At 43.4% G+C, this 17,270-nt stretch overlaps 1 protein-coding gene across 6 annotated transcripts in view; it reads left to right on the top strand.

The window, feature by feature from the left end:
• ASB3 (ankyrin repeat and SOCS box containing 3) overlaps positions 1-17,270 on the top strand; it is an 89,377-nt gene that overhangs the window by 37,968 nt on the left and 34,139 nt on the right. For all 6 annotated transcript variants that reach the window (XM_069954779.1, XM_069954781.1, XM_069954777.1 and 3 more), the window contains exons 4-5: positions 2,233-2,345; positions 4,327-4,462. In XM_069954779.1, the coding sequence (XP_069810880.1) occupies positions 2,233-2,345; positions 4,327-4,462 (249 nt within the window). The remainder of the gene's footprint in view (positions 1-2,232; positions 2,346-4,326; positions 4,463-17,270) is intronic.

The raw sequence follows: 17,270 nt of genomic DNA, 5'->3' as shown, positions 1-17,270 counted from the left end.
CCACCTGACCTCACCCGTGGCAGCATCCCTTCCCCGCTCTGTCCCCAGCTGCTGAGGGCTCCAGCCCCGCAGCAGCAGGACCTGCTCTCCTCGTCTCTTCTGCTTGGCTCCGGAGCCTAAGTAAAGCTTCTGACCAATGTCACATGCCATCCGGAGCCAATCAGAAGAGGGGAGAAGTGCAGAGACAACCCCCGTCCCCCTCCACACAGAGAGAGTTGTGTCATCAGTGACAGTGTCAGAGACAGTGTCATCCTCCACTGCTACTACTTTGTGGGTGAGTATATGTGTGTGTTAGTGTAATGTGTGTGCTAATGAAGTGTGTGTGTGTGTGTGTATTCGTGCTCATGTGTGGCTGAGGTAATACTACAGCTCCCAGTATGCTCCTGTGTGGCTGTGGTTGAACTACAGCTCCTAGCATGCTCTTGTGGGGCAGTGGTAGAACAACAACTCCCAGCATGCTCCGGTGTGGCTATGGTAGAACTACAGCCCCCAGTATGCTCCTGTGTGGCAGAGGAAGAACTACAGCTCCCAGCATGCACCTGTGTGGCTGTGGTAGAACTACAACTCCACCATCCTAAGCCACCCCAATGCTCTTCCCCCCAGACCAGAGACAGATGAGCAATATGATCCTCCACTCCACCTTTTCCTCATGGGCAGAGACAGTGTCATCCTCAAGCGGCAACAGCTCCCCGCGGACCAGATATAGCAGCGCTATATAGTCCAGCCCTCCACCACTCTGAGGGACAGTGAACTTGCCCCTTGTGTAAATAGCTTGGGGATCCCTGCTATACAATATGTGGGGGCAGCCAGGAGGCTATACTGTATGTAGGGGCTATACTCTTGGGGGGGGGGGCACCATTTGCCTTCTCTGCTTAGGGCACCCAAACTCCTTGTCCTGGCTCTGTTTGTGTAGATTCAAATTTAGGCTTTGAATCACACACAAAGGGGGAGATTTATCAAAGGGTGTAAAATTTAGACTGGTGCAAACTGGCCACAGCAACCAATCACAGCTCAGCTTTCCTTTCAGCACTGCCTAAAGCTGAGCTGTGATTGGTTGTTGTGGCCAGTTTGCACCAGTCTAAATTTTACACCCTTTGATAAATGTCCCCCAAAGTGTTTTGAGTGCCCTCGAAACGTGAATAAAAGCCTAAATTTGCATGTGCACCAGTGTCGGGAGTTCTTTACTTTCAGATCAAGCACAGGGGAACGTGACCGGTGTTCCAGAAGGGGTGTTTGCACCAAACAAATTCCACCAACTTCTTCCCTGTACTGTGACTGACACCAAGGATCCAGATTTGCTTTAAAGGAGAAGTCCGGCAAAAAGTTTTATTAAAGTATTGTATTGCCCCCCAAAAGTTATACAAATCCCCAATATACACTTATTACGGGAAATGCTTATAAAGTGCTTTTATTCCTGCACTTACTACTGCATCAAGGCTTCACTTCCTAGATAACATGATGATGTCACTTCCTGGATAACACGGTGATGTCACTTCCTGGATAACATGGTGAGGTCACTTCCTGGGTAACATGATGATGTCACTTCCTGGATAACATGGTGAGGTCACTTCCTGGGTAACATGATGATGTCACTTCCTGGGTAACATGGCGATGTCACTTCCTGGGTAACTTGGCTATGTCACTTCCTGGGTAACTTGGCGATGTCACTTCCTGGGTAACTTGGCGATGTCACTTTCTGGATAACATGGTGATGTCACTTCCTGGATAACATGCTGATGACCCGACTCCCAGAGCTGTGGGTGCTGTGGCTGCTGGAGAGGATGGTGGCAGAGAGATGCTCAGTGTCCCTCCAGTGCCCTGTGTCCTTCAGTGTCCCCCTGCCATCATCCTCTCCAGCAGCCACAGCCCGCACAGCTCTGGGAGTCAGGGTGTGACATCACCATGTTATCCAGGAAGTGACATCACCATGTTATCCAGTAAGTGACATCACCATGTTATCCAGGAAGTGACATCACCATGTTATCCAGGAAGTGACATCACCATGTTATCCAGGAAGTGAAGCCTTGATGCAGTAGTAAGTGCAGGGAAAAAAAGCACTTTATAAGCATTTCCCGTAATAAGTGTATATTGGTTGGTGATTTGTATAACTTTTGGGTGGCAATACAATACTTTAATAAAATTATCGCCGGAGTTCTCCTTTAACTATCCTGTAGTTGTGTATTTTAGGTTGATAATATATCACTGTATTAACCTTTCCTTTCTTTTCCCAAGCTGTGGAGAACGGATGTGAAGCGGTCGTCCGGCTGCTGCTGAAATATAAAGCCAATGTAAACGGGTCACATTCTTGTTCTGGATGGAATCCACTACACCAGGCTTCACTGATGGTACGCTGCAAAACATTGTCCGGAAAGCCAAGCATGCTGTGTGTGACAGTGTGGAGCTTGACCAACTGTTTAACCCTGTAGTGGACGGGTCAGGAAATCTCAAACACTGCTTTACTTTATATATGAATAAATATGGCCACACCTGCAGCACAACCATCTGATGTGTATGGGAGGGTCCTGTCTGGGGGCAGATTAATTCTCTCCGCCTTCTGGAAACACATGCTGAACCACACCTGATCTGGAGACAAGAGCGGTGCTGTCTCTAGAAGAAAGTGGCCATGTTTTTGTAGAGATATATAATCCTTTTAACTCCATACTTCTATTCTGTTGGTCAGAGAGAGAAGTAAAATGCAGTATATTTGTTTAATGTGGGAGGGGGCCTCCTAAACGCATTGTTTCATGATAAATTTTTGTGCTTAAAAAAAAAATTATATAATTCATACTCACCTGTTGTGGTTTCCCACTGCTGCCGTTCCAACGGTGCCGCTCACTGACAGAGTTGCGTGAGTACTGTGGCAGACGGGTTGACTGAGTAGGCACTTACTTGCACATGTAACCAGAGCTCTGTCTCCATACAAAAAGAGGAATGTACCGCTGTAGGTCCGTGCTATTCAAAAAGATCTGCTCAAAAACTTGTGTTACCAATGAAACCGCCTACCGTTGGGCTGCAAGTCTCAAACATAGCTCTCTGTGCTAATATCTCTGTCTAAGGACTCTTGTGTAGGGGTGTTTTGCATGTATATCTGTATATTAATACCCTACCACATTGTTGGATTATCTTTTACTTTGTTTACTATATGTCACTATGATGTCATAACTGCACCCCCCCCCCCCCACTCCAGAGGTTCTCCCCTTTGGCAGTTCTTTGAGGATTATGGTGTCCTGTCTCAGGATATTATAAAGTAGTGAAAGAGAAACTGGATAAGATGATGTATCACTCCCAGATCTCCTACACAATAACATGGACAATAAGTAGTTCTCTCCATTATGTGCATGAGCCCAGTAGTCCTGGATATTCATGAGAAGCAGAAAACTCCGCCCACCAGCTGCTGATTGGCAGTTATCTATCCATGCTGTGTATAGGCAGTCACTTGTCAGTCAGCAGCTGGAGGGCGGGGGGAGTGGTGTGGCAAGAATCCTATTCTTCTGCATATTAGGAGAACAGCTGAACAGAATGATATAAGTAATACACCGATCTGTTCAGCATTTCTGTCACTAGTTTATGCTGCCATCATTTAAGGCGGCACATAAATTAGTGACAGATTCCCTTTAAACCTGCAAGTGCCATGCACTTTTCTGAATCTGATGAAGGAGGTATAGACCCCTGAAACATGTCATATCTCTGTGCTTTCACAATTAAATTTCTTGTTTCTATGATTTTGGAGTTTTTCAAGCACAGCTTTTTGGATATCGCTGACCTAGAGCACCACAGTCCTCTCTTTGTTTTGTTCTTTTCTATTGATTATTTGCACGGGTCCTTGTTGGCAGTGACCTGTTGTAGTGGTACAGCCAGCTTGGCAGTCCATCATTGTGTTCATCCACCCATTTTATCCAGTTTCCTACTGAGTTGGACCGGATACCAGGACGTGTGGAAACTCTGTGGTGTAGGGGTGATATACATAAAGCCCAAAGAGCAAATAAGTGAGCCCCCCTCTCACCTTTTAAAAGAAAAAAATAATAATATATATTATTTTTTATTTTGGATTTTTATTAATTTTATCTACTAGGGCTACCTGTGACATCTCACACAGCTTTTTAATTCTGAGATGGACCCCAGCAAAATGTATATATCATATATCCTTCATACTCCGCCAGTATATTATTCATTAATACTAATATCAGGAAACTACCTGACAAGACGTATAGAACACATAAAAGTCAGACCTGTTTATGCGCTGTCATGGCCGCCTGATTTAATGGCTCCTGCCCCTTTTAATTTACTTTGTGAAATGTGGACTAATTTCTATGTCTGTACTTCCAGGAACGCACCGACCTTATACAACTACTGCTGGAGAACGGAGTGGAGAAGGAGTGTAAGGATGACTTTGGCATCACACCTTTATTTATAGCAGCGCAGTATGGGAAACCCGAGAGCTTATGCTTACTGTTAACTCATGGTGAGTAGATCAGCAAGTATAGGAGTAGTACACATCCATGGTGAGAGGACCGATACTCACCTATTATATAGTTATATACCTTACACCCTGGTGCCGTATATACCTTACATCCTGGTGCCGTATATACCTCTCATCCTGGGGCCGTATATACCTCTCATCCTGGGGCCGTATATACCTTACATCCTGGGGCCGTATATACCTTACATCCTGGGGCCGTACATACCTTACATCCTGGGGCCGTACATACCTTACATCCTGGGGCCGTACATATTTTACATCCTGGGGCCGTAAATACCTTACATCCTGGGGCCGTATATACCTTACAACCTGGTGCCGTGTATACCTTACACCCTGGTGCTGTATATAGCTTACATCCTGGTGCCGTGTATACCTTACACCCTGGTGCCATATATACCTGATACCCTGGTGCCTTATATACCTTACATCCTAGTGTGAAGTTTCTGTTGCTCCTTTGATCCATTTCCGTCTCCTATTATGTCAGTCCCACAGCCCTGTAGACCATAGCTCACCAATAGGCTGGGTGAGGTGGGGTGCACGCTAGTTTTCCAGCAATCCCAAGTGTCAGCTTGTCAACATAGAGGAACAATGGAATCCAACAGCATCCAGTAGTGTGCAAAAAGTTCCAGGCTTTTATTGCGTAGCTGAGTACATAGCAACAATGTTTCAGCTTCTTTGCCTGACAAAGGGACAGAAGCCTGGAAGGTTTTGCATTTTGCACATTCACTGGATGCTGCTAGATTCCACTGTGCTTCTAAGTCTCTAAAACAAAGGTCAAAGGTTTTTCTAAATGTCAGGTACTCCTTAGAATGTTTGGAGATATATAGAATGTAGTGGTTGCAGCTCCCTCAGCTTATAGTCTGATCTAAGGAATGGATACAACCAGCAGTCCAACACTAGGACTAGCAAGGTATTCTTCTAGACAGGGGATGGGGAACCTTCGGCTGCCCCGGCATGATGGGAGTTGTAGTTTGGCAATATCTGGAGGGCGGAAGGTTCCCCATCCCTGGTCTAGACATCAGTAGTTTATTTCAAATAAGGGCCCTATTACCTGGGATGATTATTGTGTGAATTATCGTTATATTGGTTGAATTTAAATACGACCATCAAATGATCATTTTTTTTCATTCAGTGTAATTCCACTTCGTTCCTTAATTTGCTGGGATCAGATGAGGTAAACAAATGATTTATTGAAGAATTATTATTCCGAGTAATATTGGGAACGATTTCAGGCTAACTATAAACTATCTTGTTTGCATCATTTTATCGTTAATCGATAAAAATCGCTTAGTCTAACAGGACCCTAATGGGGCAGATTGTTACCGATATGGCTCCAAAACACACAATACTTTTCCTTCCATACTTTTGCGTCTTCGACTTCCATATATTTTGGACTATTGAATTGGCTACGTTTCTTGGCTCTGAGCCTATACCCCTCCCCCCTCCCCTATATACCAGTGTAGGCCCTTGTTCTTGATTTCATCTGCTTCCGTCATTTGCAAACCTCCATATTGCTTTAGAGGTTGATATCTGCGAGTTTTTCATCTCTGTCCATTGTGTCGCACATAAGACAAGTGATTGATGGGTTCCACCCCGGCTTCAGAGATGCCGTATAGCGGCTGTATACAGTGACCTATGTAACATCTCTCCTCGGTAAGTTGTAAAGTAAAGCACCATGCAGCGCTGTATCTCCTATTGATAGAGATGTATAATCCGGAAACAAATGACCATGCCTGAGATGTTTTTGTAGCCCATCGTAACTCTTAACAGCCCCCCCCACCCCCGGTATGAATATTTCAGGCTCCGTCATACATCATTAATGCGCCTCTTCTTCCACACAAATGGCTTGCTTGTTTTCACAGCAGCTAGCTACTTGCTGCCATTTATTTTTTATGGCTTGCATTAAATACATAGAGTTGCCACCGTAGGCGCCATATCTACAGCTAATGTATTTTTTAGTTTTTCATAGTTTTTTTTTTCTTCTTGCGGTCATTAAAAATGCACCAGGCTTATGGGTCTAGACAGGTCATCATTCATTCCTCGCTCGTTAGATTACACTGCTATTTAATACCGTCATGTCTGTGATTATAGAAAACAAGACTGAACCAATGATTGGGGCTGGGTTCACACTATGTATATTTGCAGCAGTATTTGGTCCTCATGTCAGGTCCTCATAGCAACCAAAACCAGGAGTGGATTGAAAACCCAGAAAGGATCTGTTCACACAATGTTGAAATTGAGTGGATGGCCGCCATATAACGGTAAATAACTTCCATTATTTCAATATAACAGCCGTTGTTTTAAAATAACAGCAAATATTTGCCATTAAATGACGGCCATCCACTCAATTACAACATTATGTGAACAGATCCTTTCTGTGTTTTCAATCCACTCCTTGTTTTGGTTGCTATACAGCCTCAAACATACAGCCTCAAATATACGTAGTGTGAACCCAGCCTTTAAGTGTAATCTGTCATTTAAATGTATTTTATTTTTTGCAGAAATCAATAGTACAAGTGATTTTTAAGAAACCCTGTAATAGGTTTTATTAAGCACAAGAGTTTCCTTATGTACTCAGAAAAGGTGTTTTGCAGCTCTTCCCCCCCGACTTATCTGTATCCATTATGGTCTATTAAGAGGGGAGAGGTCGAGGGCAGTGAGTGAGCATATAGGGGAGAAAAAGCATCCCTGCACAGCACATCATCCTGCAATCTTATCTCACCAAGATCCCAGACCAGCACTGACCTTTCTGACCTGTGGATCCAGCGTTTTATGTGCCCAGACAGTCTCCAAACTGCAGGAGCTGCTTCCCTGCTCTCCCTGTTCACTCATCCCCCTCGGCCCCTCCGTCCTCCATAGGTTATAATGGACTTGCAAACCCGTCTTCACTTTGCTTATCTGTAATGAAATTAGCTTTGCCTGATAGGGCGGGTTCAGACTACGGAATTCTCGTGGATAAATGCAGCGGAATTCCGTTGCCTGTACGCGCTTACGGCCGCGCGCCTTTCCGCCGGCTCCATAGACACCGCATTCCGCTGAAAGAATTGTCATGTCAATTCTTTCGGCGGAATGCAGAATCAGCCGGCCCATAGAATGGTGTCTATGGAGCCGGCGAAAAGGCGCGCGGCCGTGAGCGCGTACAGGCAACGGAATTCTGCGGAATTTATCCGTGAGAATTCTGTAGTCTGAACCCACTCATAATGAGCAGATAAGAAGTGAGGAGGGGGGAGGGGGAGGCTGCAAAACAGTTTTTTGAGGACAGAAAGAGGCTTTTTTGCCTAATAAAACCTATTACAGTGTACTTGTAATCGCTTGTATTTGTGCAAAAAATAAAAATGAAATGACGATAACACTCTAAGGCCAAGTTCACACTATGTATTTTTTTTTAAATTAAACAATGGCCAATGTTGCTGGTTTGCAACAACGGCCTTTGTTTAATGACAGCAACCAATCACATCAACACCTACTGTATACACAGCGGCTGGGATTTCATGCGGCCGCACAGAAAACTGACTATTTTTTGCGGCCCCCATTCAGTGAACACCGGCCGCAGGAAATAGACTGTGCACACAATGTTAAGCATGGTCCCCAACTCCCGGACGTACTTTACATTGAGTGCTATGGCTTATTGGAGTGCTGGCACGCCCGAATGTGCCCTCATTCCAGTTAAGTTGAAGTGATTGTCACCTGGCCGGTACTGCAGCGGCCATCCTGTGACATGGCCGTGTCACAAAACGGCCACTGTTTAACCATGTGTGAACATGACCTAAAGGAGGATTCTACTTGTATAGTAACTTTTTGCAATGGAAAAAAACATCCAAACCTATTGCATTGGGAGACATTGGACGCATCCATTGCAAAGGAAGAGAGGCTACTCAGCCGGACACTTGTTATTTTGTTCTCTTTCTCCTTTGTGCCATCTTTACTTCTTTCCTCTCGTACCCCTCCCCATGACACTGTATATTCAATAATGGGATTTTATAACCCAGACACTTGATAAGACGGCTATGACAGGCAATTCAGCCCCTGTAAGAGAGAAGTAATAACAGGAGGATGGAGAATGAAAGGTAAAATGAGGAGGTCTGAGATAATAGAAAGCCATTGGGAAATACCAGGATGCCAACCGTGATAAGAAGTTTAATGGTTGTCTCAGATATTCTGCCAGACAGAAAATTGTGACAGATGAAGTAGACTTGTGTTCCTGAGCATCTCTACCAGCCGACCCGGAGACTGTCAGATAGAGATGCCGCCTTACATGACTAATACATGTGACACAGAACACGGTACTTACTAATACCTCATCTTATACAACGTTATCGAATGCCAAGGAGTGCGGTACTATAGGAGAGGTGATCTCCCCATCGATTGCCAGAGGCTGGAGGGGGGTCTCCCTAACCTGGTGTTTCTACAGACTTTCAATAAAAGTAAATCTAAGGGTCCTATTGGACGAAGTGACGATTGGAAACCAGAGCGTCCACCATATTACACACAACGATAGTCGTTAGTTATTACTATCGGTTACTTCATCTGATCCTAGCAAATGAAGGAATGATTTGGAATTACAGTGAACGATTAGCAATGATTATAGGCAAGCGGGTAAGTGTGGTAGGAGGCTGCGGGGAGATGGTAGCAGTGGGGGCCCCCATAGGAGATAACAGCGGTCTGCTGTCCCACTTCTATTACACGGAGCAATGGTAGCAGATTGATGCTATTGCTGTCTTTCAACATGTTGAAAGACGTTAGCGTGTCACTGTCGTTTACATTTATTTTGGCAGAAATCAATAGAACAGGCAAATTTAGGAAACTTTATAATTGGGTTTATTAGCCTAAAAATGCTTTTTTATCATGAAAAAGCAGTTTGACGCTCTCCCCCCTGTCTTCATGGTTCTCTTATCAAGAGGGGAGGGATGGAGGGAGATGAGGCACCAAAACAGGACAACAAAGAGTTAATTTACAGCTACATCAATGGGCTATCTCCTCTGAAGTCAGCACTGACCTCTCTGACCTCTGAATACCAGCTTTCATGCAGCTCCCGCTGTGTAATCCTTTGTTCTCTGCTGGTGACTAATCTCCCTCCTCCCCCCTCCAGAACGATGGTGTCTGTCTGCCGGCTGTCGCTCTGCGTGATAGGAGCAGTGGCAGCAGAATGTCCCTATCTCCTATGGGCTCCTCACGGCCCCCCTGCTCTTAGCCACTTGCTGTCGGCGCATGTAATAGCTGCAGCAGTGAGCGGTGAATGAGGAGCAAGAGAGCGCTGATCTGACCGGTCGCCGCTCTTTTGCTCCTCCAAATTGGCCGGTAGAACAGGGACTTTTGTTTCCATTTATCCTCCTCCCCTCTAAACTCACGACTCTGAAAATCCACATAATGGGGTTCTCTGGGCTTGATGTATTGTTGGGGGCAGAGAGAAGAAAAACAGTGCCCAGCATACCCTCCTCATTGACACCCCAATGCTCCAGGCAGATCACTTGCCTCATTAGTCACCTGCACTTGACTGCAGCATGCTGTGTACAAGGGATCTGGGCACTTCCGCTGGACACTCTGGAGCAGCAGCTTTGCTGCATTGGAAGCTGCCCGTTTTCCTTTTGTTCCCTGTCAATTTTTGTCACACCCATAAAGTTTCTTTAAATCTGTCAGGTTATGCAGCGCATAGCAGTCTATGGAGAGAGAAGGAGGCGGCGGGAGTAGCTGGAGAGAGATATAGAGACATAGCTGCAGCTTGTAGTGAGTGTTGTATTGACAGCTTACACTACTCAGTGTTGCTTTAACATGTCCTCCAAGCTGCTGCTGCTTCTTTACTGGAGATAGAAGGGAGCAAGGACTTTTCTGTGTGTGTGTGCACAATGTATCATGGATGTAAGGCTCTACCCACCAGTCTACAGAGTGGAAATCTGGTGAAAAATGACTCATACAATTGATATGATAGCAGAAATGGTGCTACTCCTCATGTATGCCACACATGACAACTTATCCTATGAAGTTACCTGAAAGGACAAGTAACGTTTTCACTGCCTGCATCTACCACTAGGGGCAGCATACAGTGGAGTTCAGTGAGTGCAGTGCCCAACCTCCCTCTAGTGGTGGCTACAGACTCAGATCCATGCTGGGGATTTGGAGCCCTCTATGTATGTGTATATCTACATATATATATATATATATATATATATATATAATGTGTAGAAAGGAAAGAAACCGCACTCCGAAATAAAGTGAAGGTGTATTTTATTCACCCAACACGTATGGCAACGTTTCGACTCTGCTCTAGAGTCTTTTTCAAGCTTGAGAAAGACTCTAGAGCAGAGTCAAAACGTTGCCATACGTGTTGGGTGAATAAAATACACCTCCACTTTATTTCGGAGTGCTGTCTCTTCCCTTTCTACGTTACTACTTTGAAGTTACCTGAGTCGTGCACCCTCAAGCTGGAAGCTTTTTGACTGCAAGTCCACACAGTGCAGTTCTACTCCTCTATTTGTGTGTATATATGTGTGTATATATATATATATATATATATATTATATATATTTATTAAACATAGGTACTACCACAATAAAGATCTATTAGGAAATTTAGCACACATTGTTGTAATTTATTTCAATAAACATTAAAGCAGGAAAATAGTGTATTTGTTGTAAGGAAGCATCCTAATTTTATTCCCAATTTGTTTTTTAATAGAAAAATTAAGGCAGGCTGTGTTGCTACTAAGTTTTTTTTTTTTTTTTTCATCTGTGTTTACAAAAACAGATGGAAGAAACGGATGCATTTGTGTGGATTCGTTTTGATCAGTTTCTCCATTCACTTCCATTATGAAAAATCTATTTTCTTAAACGTACACAAAAAACGCGGTCAACCAACCAAGAAAAAACGGATGTGCTTTCTTTCTGTTTTCTTATAATGGAAGTCAATTAAATGCATCTGGGTTTTTTTCCATTTTTTTTTTTTTTTTTAAATGGATGAAAAAATTGTGAACACAGCCTTAAAAAATAATCCTACCTAGGCTGATCTGCAGGAAATGTAACATCAACCCCTATAAGGGTCCATAGACCTTGTCCTGCCTCACGGTCCACATAGATTAGCAGCATTACTCCTATAATGCAAATGGTATAACAATATAAATAATAACCAAAAACAGAATGAAAGGAAGCAGATCTATAAAAAGCAGAGAAATAGGACACATGATGTAGAAATGTTTCCTGGAACAAATAGTAAATGTGATTGGTAGCAAAGGTTAGTAAAGCGATTTATAGCGGTGCGGAGCTCCCAGGATTCTCCAGCCACATCCGTCTGTAGGATGAATCTCCTTCATAATATCACTTGACCCAAGGTCTAGAAGGCAGGAGTAATTTTTACACATTAGAGACAAGGAGCCCGGAAGGTTTCAGGCATCACAGGGTTTAGTTTATTACAGGTATAGATATCTAACGTTTCTGAGAATTGAACATTGAGCGTGAGCGCTGAAATTATTCATTGTAATAAATATTAATTATAGCAACGCTCGATTTTTCGAGCTGAAATGATCAAATCTTCAGATCTCACATAGACCCTTATTCACACGTCTGCATATTTTATTCCTACAGGTGCAGAATATGGATATTTATAATAATAAAAATAAATTCTTAATTGTTCCTTTTTTGTTTTTTATTTGATTACTGTAAAATAAAAATTAACAAATATTGACAGGCGAGGTAAACTTTTTACAGATGGAACATGCATTTTTAAATTTAGCCTTTTGATTTTTTTATGACATTAAACAAAAGAAGTTTGATCAGTTTAATTATTCTCTGTGCATCTGAAGTTAAAAATGAAGCAGTTTAAAAAAACGTTTTAATCAGAAGCTTCCTGCAGGTTTTTCTATGAAGTTTCTATGTGTCTCCATAGTAACAGACTACAAACTTTGTAGTCTGACCCTGTAGTCTTACTTCCTTCTGTTTCGCATCTTTTTTTTTTTTTTTTTCTTTTTTTTCCGCCTAACTAACTAAATATATATAAGTATAAAAAAATGGAAAATGATCAGATATACTGTAGTGCAGTGTAAAAAAAAAATTGTTTTTATTGGCCGGGGTCTGAGTGTTCAAGCTGCTCTTTTCCCGCTCTGTGTTTTTGTATGCGGGACTGTCATGTGATACAGATCCAGGAGAGAATATGCTGAGCACTGACTCTAAGCTTATTCTCCTGATCAATAGTGACCAGATCACTCAGACCCCAAATGATTTTTGGTAACAATGCCTATTTAACTAACCTAATTTCTTTTGTGTATGTTGGCAACCCAACACCATGTGGCCACAGCATGTCCCCACTGGACTTATTCATTTCTGTGTGCCGGATTTGCATTAAAGTGACCTATACTGTTTTATCGTGGGACTGAAGCATGATTGGCCGCACTTTTGAGTTCCACCATAAAAATGTGTACACTTGCAAATGTGCAGAAGGTGGACTCTTTTATACCAAAATCGGCCCATATAAATGAGAGGTCCAGCAGGGACATTCTGTGGTATACGCTGGCATTTCATTCTTCTTTCCAATGGGTGTGAACCTAGCCTTAGTGTCTTTTACCATGGAGAAACATAGTCTACCTAGGTGCTGTATAAAGAAAACAATAGGGCATTTGTAATTAAAGTCTATTGTAAAGTTTCCTATCTTTCCTTTTTGATGAAGTGTGTAAAAAAACAAACAAAAGTGGTTGCAAACTTGTACATGGCCTTTTAAACTTTATTTGTACAAATTTTGGAAACCCCCTTTGATATCCTTGGTAAACAGTGATTTCAGCTGAAGCCATAAAGAAGCTGAATTATCTCACGTGTCGTCCGCTGTCCCCATGTTTTGCCACGGCTGGGACCCGCTCCCACTTTTTAAAACCAGCTGGCCCATGTAATGAACCAGTTGGCCCAACATGGAGGACATAAAGACCCGAGCTTCAGCCAAGCCTCTCGCTCCGTATAAAAACAGGTTGGGAATCTGTGCGCGGCTGCACATCCACAGTCTTATTCTGTTGACACAAGAAATTGCTATGTATTTTATTGATCAGCATTGCTGCGACTACCTGGCCTCCTTCCAGGTGCGCAGCGCCATTATTCCAGGCCTGAAAGCAAACAGAGATAACGTTAAGTGTTTGACGACGACTGGAGGCGAGTCCAGAGATTAAGCAGGTTTATTTGATAACTCTTATATTTGCATACAAATTGATTATGTAATTTACATCCCCCTGTTCTGAGGCCGGGCTACAGCCGCTCTCCATAATATTTATGGTGATAAAGTGCGGGAATCACAGGCTGTTACCGGCTTCTTTAAAAGTCACTTAATGTGTCATATAATGTGATCTACACCGCCGCAAATGGCGGCTGATCTCCCATATAAAGGTTTATGAAGCTTGTAGAAAATAAAAGAGAAAAAGTCTATTATGTAGGAAACAAACAAAGGTGGTTATGACTTTCTGTACACAGTTTCTCTTACTGGATGAGCGGTGTTTTAAAAGGGAAGTTTGGGGTTTGAAGATTTTTTTCAAAAGAGTCAGACAGGAGGTGGCTGTACATAACAACATGCACCCACCTCCCCAGCTTCAATGCTGGGGTCTGCTGTTCCCCGCTCTGGTTCCCCAGCTAATGACTGTCTGAGTGGGGCTGACACATCACAACCTGGGTCCTCGCTCAGACCAGGAAGTGGCCGGGAAACCGGAGTGGAGGATAGCGAACCCCAGTGCTGGAGCCAGGGGAGGTAAGTGCATCTTGTTCAGCCACCTCCTCTCCTACTCTTTTGGAAAAAAAAATGTCCGACCCCTGACTGCTCCTTTAACTCCCTAAAACCTCAAGATCATAACTTATGTATACAGCATCTGATCAGTGGGGGGGTCTGACCGCAGGGACTGCTACCGATAAGAGAACAGCGCCCCCCCCCATTTGACTAGAGTGGTGCTAGAACTGAGCTGTTACTCCATTCACTTACAATGGGCCTGTTGAATATACCCACATACCCACTGGTTTACTGAGCCTATTGCGCGGTTCGACCATTGTGCAGCAAGGGTTGTAAATGTGTGTGTGTGTGTGTGTGTGTGTGTGTGTATATATATATATAATATTATAGTTAGTGATGTCCATGCAGCCTAGTGTTACACATTAAAGTTCATACATAGCTGACCGCGCTCCCTAGTGCTTATGCCTTTCCCCGGTAACGTCCTGTCTTCTGCCCGATCCCCGCAGCCACCGCGAGTACTGCAAAGCGGGCCTCTGAAGTGACAGGCCGGCTCTTCAATCCCACCAGCATCTGCGAGACTGGGCAGAGGCACTGGGGAGCGTATGAACTTTATTATTTTTTTACACAATCGTCAGCTGTCAGCTGCGCATCACTATTACATGTAGCCATGTGTCACTATTACACGTAGCCAGGTGTCACTATTACACGTAGCCATGTGTCACTATTACACGTAGCCATGTGTCACTATTACACGTAGCCATGTGTCACTATTACACGTAGCCATGTGTCACTATTACACGTAGCCATGTGTCACTATTACACGTAGCCAGGTGTCACTATTACACGTAGCCAGGTGTCACTATTACACGTAGCCAGGTGTCACTATTACACGTAGCCATGTGTCACTATTACACGTAGCCATGTGTCACTATTACACGTAGCCATGTATCACTATTACACGTAGCCATGTATCACTATTACACGTAGCCATGTATCACTATTACACGTAGCCATGTATCACTATTACACGTAGCCATGTATCACTATTACACGTAGCCATGTATCACTATTACACGTAGCCATGTATCACTATTATACGTAGCCATGTATCACTATTACACGTAGCCATGTATCACTATTATACGTAGCCATGTATCACTATTACACGGAGCCATGTATCACTATTACACCATGTATCACTATTACACCATGTATCACTATTACACGTAGCCATGTATCACTATTACACGTAGCCATGTGTCACTATTACACGTAGCCATGTGTCACTATTACACGTAGCCATGTGTCACTATTACACGTAGCCATGTGTCACTATTACACGTAGCCATGTGTCACTATTACACGTAGCCATGTGTCACTATTACACGTAGCCATGTGTCACTATTACACGTAGCCATTAGAGATGAGCGAACCTCCAGCATGCTCAAGTCCATCCGAACCCGATTGATCGGCATGTGATTAGCTGGGGCTGCTGAACTTGGATAAAGCTCTAAGGTTGTCTGGAAAACATGGATACAGCCAATGACTATATCCATGATTTCCACATAGCCTTAGGGCTTTATCCAACTTTAGCAGCCACCGCTAATCAAATGCCGAACAATCTGGTTCGGATGGACTTGAGCATGCTGGAGGTTCGCTCATCTCTAGTAGCCATGTATCACTATTAGACGTAGCGATGTGCAGTCAGCGGCTGATGATTTTATGTCAGGACCTAAAGACCCAATCGGCCCGTGATCACTCTCATTAGCTGATTGTTGTCTTTAATAGACGAGGGATGATCTGCAGAATCAGCGTGATTCAGAGGGTCTGAACAGTGACACCCGCTGCCATCAATAACCTTTGCCATAGCTGATGGTGTTCCAGGTTTTTTAATGGCTCTTTATGGTGTGAGCTGCTGAGGGGTTCGGTACCAATCGGACTATATAAATGTATTAAGAAACAAAAAGAAAAATGGAAAAAAGGCAATTGTCCCATTTTTGTTAAGTAAGCAGGATATTGTCATTCCCTGACACTGGCCGTATTTGCCGCAGATGATACAATACATAGTATCTGTACATTGCTCGGAAATCCTCACAGTACGCTCTTCCTGTGAATGGCTTTTATATATTACAGACTTTTTTTTCTCTCCTTGGGTTTTGCATGCTTTCATTTCCAGGAATTGTAAATGACCTCGGTGCAGCCTCCTATAGCGCTAAATACGCCAAATCCTTCCCCTGCCTTCCCTGCGACTCCTGTACAATGCATCATCACTTATCGCAGCCGCTCAGATTTGAATGCAGGCAGCATAATTCACGACCTGTAGGCTTGCATTAGCTCTTCCAGATGCAGAGCTGCCTTTCAATCATACTTGTAGCCGTAGCCCTCCACATATGCTGCACTTGCTGGGTCGGCTTAGATCATCCATCATTTATCAGAAGATTAAAAAGAGCTGATTCCTCCGCATTAAAATGCTGCTGTGCACACGCTGCAGCGGGGCCGATGCTGCCAGGGAGCCCGAGCCTCACAAACCCGTGTGTGTGTGGTTTTTTGTATCTTTTTATTATATATCCACAACTTTTATTAATCAGAAAGATTTATATTAAAGGAGAAATCTTTTCACACACCAGTAAATGTGCTGATGGCACCAGAGCACGTGCAGCGTTCAGCCGTGTGTGGCCTATTATATGCCCCTGGGACACGTTCCTCTATATTAGATTTTTGGCAGACACGGACCGCGTCCCCAGCAGGAGTTCCGCAATCTCATGCTTCCAAATACTTCCCTAGACAAAAAGCATATTGCAGCTTTTTTTTTTTAATTATTACAATGTACAGTATGTTACTCATGTAGCAGAGCTGAACTAGTCGTAAGGGTGCGCGCACACCTGAGTTTATTTTTATTGCATTTTTTTTTTTTTTTTTGCAAATGAAAAAAAAAAAGAAAAAATATATTGGCACTCACCGCTAAAGGAGTAAGTGCCAATATATTTTTTCTATTTTTTTTTTTGTTGTTGTTGTTGTCGTATCGTGGGGATTGTTGGCCTTGTGTTTTGTTTTTTGTTTTTTTATTAATGCAGGGCACAGGGGAAAATAACAAAAGGGTATTAAC

Source organism: Dendropsophus ebraccatus, chromosome 15 (genome assembly GCF_027789765.1).
Source record: "Dendropsophus ebraccatus isolate aDenEbr1 chromosome 15, aDenEbr1.pat, whole genome shotgun sequence".
NCBI classification, from domain to species: Eukaryota; Metazoa; Chordata; class Amphibia; order Anura; family Hylidae; genus Dendropsophus; species Dendropsophus ebraccatus.
The sequence above is the reverse complement of the archived record's forward strand: the minus strand, read 5'-3'. Positions and strand labels throughout refer to the sequence as shown.